The 10,000-nt window shown below is 41.1% G+C and overlaps 1 protein-coding gene and 2 pseudogenes across 1 annotated transcript; 2 read left to right on the top strand and 1 right to left on the bottom strand.

Annotated features, from left to right (window-relative positions):
• Positions 1–8,116, top strand: part of LOC138058863 (G2/M phase-specific E3 ubiquitin-protein ligase-like) — an 18,019-nt pseudogene extending 9,903 nt beyond the window's left edge.
• On the top strand, positions 2,716–5,790 carry LOC138051719 (52 kDa repressor of the inhibitor of the protein kinase-like). Its single transcript, XM_068897980.1, has one exon. The coding sequence runs from the start codon at positions 3,064–3,066 to the stop codon at positions 5,437–5,439; it is 2,376 nt and encodes a 791-aa protein (XP_068754081.1). The 5' UTR covers positions 2,716–3,063; the 3' UTR covers positions 5,440–5,790.
• Positions 8,117–9,157: 1,041 nt separating the features above from the next.
• Positions 9,158–10,000, bottom strand: part of LOC138058852 (uncharacterized) — a 904-nt pseudogene continuing 61 nt past the window's right edge.

The raw sequence follows: 10,000 nt of genomic DNA, 5'->3' as shown, positions 1-10,000 counted from the left end.
TCCGCATCTTACCATTGGCGGTGTTCCTGTTAATCAAGTATCCTTAGGTGTCTATATAGATGAAAATCTCTCTTGGGGCTCTCACATTGAGAAGTTAATTAAGAAAGTTGCCTCTGGTATTGGCGCTCTTAAAGAAATCCGCTCTTTTGTCCCTTTTGAAACTCTGAAGATTATTTTCAATGTCTTAGCGAGGCCACACTTTGACTATTGCAGTGTTGTGTGGGGAAACTGCAACTTAACGCTTTCAAATAAATTGCAGAAGCTACAAAATCGTGCTGCCCGAATTTTAACTTTTTCCAGTTATGACACTGATGTTGAAGATTTATTTAGTAAACTTGGGTGGAGAAAATTAAGTTCCCAGCGTGAAATACAGAAAGCTATTGTGGTATTTAAATCCTTAAATGGTCTTACACCTGAGTATCTAAGTGAGCTGTTTGTTAACCGTTCTGATGTAACTGAATATCTATTGAGGGACTCAGTAAACAAACTTGCTGTTCCATTGCCCTGCACCAACTTTTTGAAAAACAGCTTTAGTTACAGTGGTGCGGTACTTTGGAACAGTTTACCTTCTGATCTGCGGCGGGCAGAATCTTTAAGTGACTTTAGTCATCTACTCAACTCATTTTATCCTCTTAAGTAATTTTTGTATTTTAGACACGGCATTCATGTAAAGCAGTTTTTATGGTTTTATTAGATGCAGGATTGGATATTGTCAGTTAGATATAGTTAGTTTAATTATGTAATTACATATGAATTAATAACTGATGAATATACCGTGTTGAAATAAAGTTCACATACAAAATAAAGTTCACAGTTCCGATTTCTTCGCCAGTCTACACCTGACCGATACCCATGGGATAACGTGGCTTGGGAATTATGGCACCAGGCTATGCATAGCTCCCTCATCACCTCACCCCAAATTTTCAACTATGATTTTCGAGCTAGACGGCCCAACCAACGTCCCTTTCAGTCCTTTCCCAGAGGGATTTGTTGGAGATTTCATTCCGGTCAGTTCTGCAGGGGCTGCAATTTCAAACACTCCTGCTTCAAGTGTGGGGCAGTCCAGCCCAAAAAATTGCCAGGGAAATTTCGGTTAATTCATCACTTGTCTTACCCGGAGGGGTTATCTGTTAATGATGGTATACCTAAAGAGTTAGCCACCGTAAAATATGCCACTATCGATGATGCTGTTTGGCTCATTAAAGCAATAGAAAAGGGCTGTTTTCTGGCTAAGACAGATATTAAATCAGCTTTTCGTATTATTCCCGTAGCCCCCCGCGATTTTCCATTGCTTGGAATGAAATGGCAAGGGAAATTCTATTTTGACAAATGCCTACCCATGGGGTGCTTGTCGTCCTGTAATATTTTTGAATCATTCAGCACTGCGTTAGAATGGATTGCTAAAGATAAATTACAAGTGTCGTCGGTCATACATATTTTAGATGACTTCTTATTTATTGGGCCTTCTGAGGCAAAATGTCAGGTAGACCTCGATAATTTTCTTTGCGTTTGCCGTCGTATAGGCGTTCCGATAGCGGACGAAAAAACTATGGGCCCAACCAATGCTTTGCAATTCGCGGGGATTACCTTAGATACGGCTTTGATGGAGGCTCGTCTTCCAGAACACAAGCTTGCCAAATGCCGTACCCAATTGGCTGATTTTTGTTCTCGAAAAAGAGTTACTCTGAAAGAGCTGCAATCTTTAATAGGGCTTCTCAATTTGCCTGCTGTGTTGTGGTTCCTGGTCGTGCTTTTCTGCGCTGTTTGATCGACTTGACTAGAGTTATCCGAAAACCCACCCATCACATCTGATTAACGAAGGAATGTAAACACGATCTCAACTTATGGCTGGAATTCTTGAGCGTGTACAATGGCAAATCCTTTTTCCTTAGTTCCCGGTGGGCCACTTCCCAAAACCTCAATTTATTTACGGATGCGGCTGGTTCCTTGGGTTACGCCGCAATATTTGGCAAACATTGGTGTTTTGGAGAGTGGCCCTCCGCTTGGAAACAATTCAATATCGCTATCTTAGAGTTTTTTCCGATTGTCCTGGCTCTTGAGATTTGGGGACCACTTGCGTGACAAATGTATTGTTTTCTTTTCAGATAATCAGGCAGTTGTTGAGATAATCAATAGGCAAACTTCTAAAGATCGTTCAGTTATGGCTTTGCTTAGGCACTTTGTTCCCTGCACTCTTAAATACAACATTTTATTTCGTGCTAAACACATTGCTGGTCGACTTAACCGCGAGAGCGATGCTTTATCTCGCTTACAGGTAGAGAAATTCAGATCACTAGCTTCTTACGCAGACCAACAACCAACACCGGTTCCAGCAGGCTTACTACCCCACAACTGGTGCATCACTTGAATGACCTCCTGCACTCAGCCATTACCGGGGGTTCGCGTAAGACTTACCAAAGGGCTTGGATGACATATGTCGATTTTTCATCTGAATTTTGCGAGTCGCATGACTCGCTCCTTCCGGTCTCGGTAAACAATTTAGCGTTGTTTATATCCTATCTGTCAGCGAGGAAGTTTGCATCATCGACAATCTCGACATATGTCTCCGCATTAGGTTACGTGCACAAGTTAGCTAATTTCCCTGACCCCACTAAGAATTTTTTGGTGCAGAAGATTCTAGCGGCTCACAGTAAGCTATACTCTGCACCAGATGTTAGGGTTCCGATAACATGTGCAGGGCTGGATACAGACTAGTGCAACTAGTTTCCAGAAACTAGTCAAAATATCTAACAATAAAAAAATACTAAGAAAAATAAATCATGCTAGAAGATGTAAATTCGTCGCAGGTGTTTCATTGTAATACAGAACAGAATTTGTTAATTCCAGACTTCAACTGCACTGCATTTTCTGCCAGCCTCCAGCGGACCAGCACCTTGCGTTCCATTGTGACCGCCTGACCTGACCTTTGCCCCTACCCCCTCCGTAGACCTTTGCTCAAAATGTGCACTAGTGCAAAATTTCAATTGTTTCTTGTGAACTAGTCAAAAGTCTCTTTCATTGGCTGAGCACGATTGTGCACCAGTCAAGTTCTCTTCTCATTGGATGCTGCGTTTGCGGTGCACTAGTCGTGAACTAGTCAATATGGCGTCACTTTCAGGGCAGGTCGAGCGTCAGCCTGTTTGTCGAAAGGAAGATTGTTCACCGTTTGATATCGGTACTGTGTATAAAGGCATTGCTTCGTTTTCCGATGCTGAAAAGTTTCGATTTATTGAAAGCGTTTGGAAGCCAGATCTGCTGTTCGAGTTTCCGGCTTCGAAAGAAACTTCTGGAAAGCAGCGAAAGTTTCGACAGGAATGGCTCGTGAAATACCCTTGGCTTGTTTATTCAAAGTATTTAGATGGTGCGTTTTGTTTGCCTTGTGTCTGTTTCGGAATGGAGTGTGGCAGAAATGGCGCCAAATTAGACAAACTGTTCCGATCCCCGCTTACATTTTGGACAACGGCGTGTAGCAGGATGGAAAGTCACGCGAGCGGAAAGTCAGAAATTCACAAATTTTCTGTTATGGCAATGCAGAATTTCTTGAGTGAAATGAGAAGGCAAACTACCCCCATTGATCAGCAGTTGAACCGGTTGATACAAGCCCAGATCGATGAAAATAGAGAGAAAATGAAATCGATTGTGAAAACTGTAATCTTTTGTGGTCAAAACAACATTCCGTTGAGGGGGAAACGAGATGACAACCCTGATGACAGAAATCTTCAAGGAAACTTTCAAGCCCTTCTGGAGTTCCGTATCGACAGTGGCGATTTAAAACTTAAGGAACATCTCGAGAATGCGCCAAGAAATGCCACCTACCGTTCGAAAACGATACAGAACGAGATTATCGAGACCGTGGGGAATTATATTTCTTCAAAGATCATTGCGGAAGTTAAACAAAGCAGAATGTTTTCTGTTATGGCTGACGAGGCAGCGGATGTTTCCAACAAAGAAAACCTGTCTCTTGTTCTCCGTTATGTCGACTCTTCAAAGAATATTCGAGAGGAGTTTGTTGGTTTTTACCTTTGTGGAGAGGAAACAACCGGTAACGCAATCAAGGAGTTGATAATTAATACAGTGCGTGACCTTGGTTTGACCATGGATAATTGTAGAGGTCAATCTTATGATGGTGCTGGAAACATGGCAGGCAGGTACGTTGGTGCATCAACATTAATCCAAAATCAGTTTCCCAAAGCGATTTACGTTCATTGCATGAATCACCGTCTCAATCTATGCGTGGCTGATACCTGCTCACTATCGATGGTTCAGAATATGATGGGTACTGTTAGGAAACTCTCCGAATTTTTTAGTAACTCGCCTAAGCGTCAGCATCATCTTGTTGACAAGATTAAGGAACTATTACCCAACAGCAATCACAGAATTTTAATTGACGTTTGTCGCACTCGGTGGATTGCCCGTATTGATGGTTTAGATAGAATTGTTGAGCTCTTAGTCCCAGTTTTGTCAACATTAGAAGATGTGCAGCTCAACAAGGATAAGAATGGTGTTGTTCGTGCTGGTACTTGGAATCCCAAGAGTCGGGATGATGCACGGTCTTTACTTAATGCTGTCACTTTTGGATTTATTGTGACGCTTGTTATTGTTAAGTATATACTAAATTTAACAAGGCCTGCCACAGTTAAGCTGCAAAGTGAAGAAATGGACATTCTCAAGGCCGAGCAGGAAATTACCACTCTACAGAATGCCCTTAAAGACATGCAGACGAACATTGAGGGTCATCATCATCGGTTGTTTGATGAGGCTGTGCAACTTTCCCAGAAAGTTGGTCTTGAACCTAGCAGACCAAGAATTGTTCAGCGCCAAATTTTTCGTAGCAACTGCCCTGCATCAAATCCAGAGGCATACTATCGGATCAACCTTACGCAAGTGTTTTTGGACCATTGCTTGCAGCAACTTCAATCAAGATTTCCTCAAGGAGCCTATGTGTGTTTTAAAGGGTTTTCTGTCATACCATCTGTTCTCCTGAAAACTCCATCAACCTGGAAAGCTCAGATTCAAGAGTTTTGTCATCACTATGCACGCGATCTTCCGAACGTTGTTGGCCTGCCTGCGGAGTTGGAGTTGTGGCAAAGAATATGGACAGAGAAGAAAGAAAAGGCAGAAGACATCCCTGAAAAGATTGCCAATACTTTGAAAAGTGTTGATCCAGTTTCTTTTCCAAACATCTTCACCATCCTAAAGATTCTTGCAACGATTCCTGTTACATCCTGTTCCTGTGAGAGATCAATATCTTGCCTTCGTTATCTTAAGAATTATCTAAGGGCCACAATGGGAGAAGAGAGATTGAATGGTTTGGCGCTTATGCATGCTCATAGGGACATTCCTTTGGATTTGGATGAAATCATTAACTTATTTGCGTCTCTCCATCCAAGACGAATGAGAATGGCCAACATTTTATGCAGTGATTCAAGGGATGATTAACAAATTCCACTTTGCCATTTAATGAACTTTTCTTTGTTTTGAACTGAAAACTAAACATGGAACAAAACATTTTATTTTTCCTTGGGCTTGTACGTTGAGAACCTCCTCGTGGTGGAGTCTGGAAACATGGCTAATACCTCACCAATATTTACTTACCTAAGCTTTCTGCTTGTTATGTACAGGTAACAGATCGTGTTAAGTATTATTTTTTATAAAATCGTTTTTAGTAATGCCAAAAAGTCAAGAATTGCTAAGTTTTAGGTATTGAAAGCAAATTGTTGTACTAAATGTTTCAAGTGTCATGGAAAAAATTATTTTGGTGGAAACTAGTCACGAAAAATGCTGGATCCACCCCTGATGTGGCGTGTTGCAACGTTTAGTGCTCGCGCTAAATCATACCAACTCATCCGCATATCAAAGGCTGTTGTTCCAAACCATGTTTTTGGTGGCCTTCTATGGCTTTTTTCGAGTAGGCGAACTCATGGCCAAGGGTGTGAATCTGAAACCTTTAGTTCAAATACAAAACCTTAATTTCCAGTTTAAAGACAATTGCGTGACCGCCACGACAATTGTCATCGCTGACTACAAACATAACTCTAGTAGGCGCCCATTTTCAGTTGTCTTGGACTGCGCAACGGGAACAGATTTTTGCCAAGTGAATTATTTACCACGTTATTGTTCTATGTGGGGTACCACTCCAGGTGCCTTGTTCTGCTTCGCCGATGGTTCTCGGGTTAAAACTAGCCATTTTGCACAGCAACTTCGGCAAGCCCTAAATTTTTGTGGACTCCATTCATCCAAATACAAATCCCACTCTTTCCGGATAGGCGCCGCATCTTCGGCGGCTGACAACGGCTTATCAGACGCTCAGATTCGCCACCTTGGCAGTTGAAAATCCGATGCATTTAAGCTATACATTCGTCAACCTTCCGAAGGGTTTAAGATTTAAGCTCGCCTTTCAGTCAGGGGCTGGGGCAATAATTTCATTTTGTAATCTTCGTTGAACTACTTCCACTGTTAGCTGTAGATCACTGCTCGCCTTTCAGACACGGGCTGGGGCGATGATTAGAGTAGTAGTTCCTGTATAATTTTGACTTGGTTGTTTCAGCTTGATTCCGACAAGAGCCAACATGGGCAGTGTTTGTCTAATAGTGCTCTTATTAGTGTTTATACGATAATTACGATGCCGTTGGAAACCCGGTGCCTTTAAGCTATTCATTTGTCAACATTCGGAAGAGTTTAAGACTTACACTCGCCTTTCAGTCAGGGGCTGGGGCAATAATATCATATTGTAATTTTCCTTAACCTACTTCAACTGTTTGCTGTAGATCAATGCTCGTCTTTCAGACACGGGCTGGGGCGGCAATTTTAGCCAAGTAGTTCCTATATCATTTTGAATTGGTTATTTCAGCTTGATTCCGACAAAAGCCGGCATGTGCCGTTTTTGTCTAATAGTGCTATTACTAGTGTTTATTCTATTATTCCGATGTCTTATAGTGTGACCAGGGTCAGTTTGCCTGTCTGACTCGGGCTAGGGCAACAAGTTTTAACTAGTGACAACTAGCCTTTGGCCGTAAGGGCTTCAGGGACATGTCAGAGAATGGCCTGGTGTTCCTGATGCCTGAATAGTGTGTATCCATCATCTATAGATTTGGTCTTTTTCTGCTGTAAGTATTTTCATAGTGCGTGCGTGCCTGCGGCTTGGGTTGGGCCCAACTTAATTCACTGAATCAAATAGAGGGATGTTTAATTCACAATAAACGCCACATCAGTGGCCAATTTAATCCAAATAAAGGTGTCCGTGATTCAGTGACTTCTAGCTGCATGCACAACCGCAATTATAGCCCTTTTATTTTAGTCTTTAGAGCGCTAGGGTTATATTATTTTTAGGCGCCGCTCTCGGCATAAAAGACATTATTGTAAGGTTGGTTATTGTTAAGTTATGTGATCAAAATAGTATGCAGCCAGTGAGGGGAATCTTGGACAGCAATGGATTGATTGTTATTATTACAGTACATGCTTTGATTCAATAACCTGACATGTGAAACTACATGTAAGTACTGATTATCTAGTAGAACTTACATGTACTGGTTATCTAGCCATTAGAACTAACTACATGTAGGGATAACATTTTCTCTATTTTCAGGGTTATAACACTTCAAAACACCATTATGAGGGTGAAAGCCGAACTAGACCAGATGAGGGAGGGACTTAAGCTGCATGGTTGCCTGGCCATGATGGAAGAATACTTATGACTTATGGAGAAACTCTTTGTGCCAGGAGAGGATTATAATGTAAGAATTGTCTGTATAATAGGCGCTTTATTTTTAGTATCTTTGTAAACTTTTCCTTAATCCCTACCTTGATCCCTTCCGTTCATCATTTCTGCTGTGCAAGAATTCTGTTAAAACGATTCATGATGTATAATTTCTGTTTAAATTAATTACTATATAACAGAGAATGTTAATAAATTGATTTTGCAACTGATTCCCCAAAGTTAATGGCCTGACAGAACGGTTTGGTTCGTATGCAGGTGACATCTTCATTTTTGATGAACTCATTGACAGCTGAATACTCGGAGGCAGGATCAACAAGGAGACTACAGGAAACAGCTGTAATGGGTTTTTTCAACCGATATGTTGAAGAAAGAGAATCAGCCAATTTAAACCAGTACTGATAGATCTAGTATAAACTGGTACTAATAGCTTTTGTATATTTTATCTTATTGTACAGATACACGTAGTGAGTCTACCACCGGTGTTGGGAGTGTCAAAGAAATTTTTCAGTTTCTTACTGGAAAAACTACATTGCCATTTTTACCTGCAGAGAGGAACAGTCTTGGGATCACAGTAAAGTTTATCCGTTGCAGCAATGATCACCAAATTTGCTTCCCCACCGTTTCTACTTGCGCCCTTTGGGTACAGTTACCTGTTACTCATATGATTTTAAATACAACATGGACACAGCCATATCAAATGAAAAGACCTTTGGAAGAGCTTAAAAGATGGCTTTGACTCTTGAAATACCAGTTGCATGTATTGTTGAAAATAATGTTGTTGTTGAAAGGCACCACCCAAGGTTGAACTAAGCACGACAAGGCAGCAAAAAATGGTTGTAAGGAATCCGCATGGTGATTGTTTTTCTTGTTCAATCACTGCCGCACTGTAAAAGGCTTATGTTTACCCAGTTGGTTTTGAGTAGGTATTCATTGTTTTGAAACAAGTTTGTACAACTTGAAAACAATACCACTCGTCCTTTATTACAATTAATGGTATTTTGCCCCCAAAAAATATTGTTCAAATCCTGTAACTTGTAAGCAGTAGAAATGGTTTCGAAGGACAAAAGTCCATAAGAAAAAATGTGGTAAAAGATTTTTTCAGTTGAATGTACTGCTGTTAACTAGTGACATTGGGTGAACAAATATCTTATTAAAATTCAGTAACTTTTTAGCTGCCTGTTTCTTTGGAAGACATATATTTTTGTCATTTGTCATTGGAGATGGTCTGGTTCAACATTTTCAGTATATCTGTATATGCACACAACAACTGGAAAGAGGAATGATACCCTTATGCCACACAAGAGGCTACCCTCACCTTTTACTGTATTTATGTGCACGAAAATTATATTAAATTTGGGCTACAAGTAGTACAAGTGCATTAAGTACCGCACTGTACTGCACTTGTGGAAGCGATTTCTGAACTCACAAAGGGAAAGTAATTTAGACTTCACCTTTTGCAAACTTTATAAGCTTCTCAAAGAGGACTCCAGCTTCATAAATGCTTGTGGGGTGGGATAAGCCATTATTGTCCATGACATATTGAAAATACTCGTGGAAAACTGGGTTGGACTCATCATCCTCACCACTGAACCCTTCAAACCTATTTTCGATTTCTGTGAGCTTGTCTCGCAATATTGAAACCAAGCAGTCGCTGTGTCCAAAATCCTCAGGCAGGAAGTACATCATGTCGGGAACATGATCCGGTGACTGTTTCAGTATTCCTTTACCTTATCCAGATCAGTCTGAAGTAAATCAGCGAAAAAAACCAAATTGCCTTTTTGTGCAAGTCACTGGTTAGTTCAAGAATGTCTGACTCGTGAAGGTCATGAAAGAAGTTGATCCACCAACTTGAACGTTGTCTCCTGTAATGTGACCATTGACGTTCAATACGCTGATTCTTAGTGCTTGATATGTATTTGTGAGACTTTGATCCTGTGTATTCATCCAATCCCTCAGCTCTCAAATAGCACTGTATTCCGGCAACCAGACCGTTTTCAGTGCCTGGGTCAGTGTATACACGCACTGGGCATCCATGTGCTGCTTTGACATGCTTTAGAAAATAGCTTGCAAGACACCGTGGATTTTTGTTCGAACGTTGCACCTCAAGCCAAAGAATTCGTCGACTAAAGCCGTCTACACAGCCGTGAATAGAAAAGCCATAAGGCTTTAGTTTATCATACCCGTCCATGTGCCAGCAAAAGTTGGGTCCAGGTGACACATACATTCTGCGCTGAAGGCAACGGCTCTTTCTGCGTTCCACTCCTCTAGGATCAACCTCCCTTA

The sequence above is a fragment of the Montipora capricornis genome, chromosome 1 (genome assembly GCF_036669925.1).
Source record: "Montipora capricornis isolate CH-2021 chromosome 1, ASM3666992v2, whole genome shotgun sequence".
In the NCBI taxonomy this organism is placed as follows: Eukaryota; Metazoa; Cnidaria; class Anthozoa; order Scleractinia; family Acroporidae; genus Montipora; species Montipora capricornis.
This window is presented reverse-complemented; position numbering and strand designations above follow the sequence as displayed.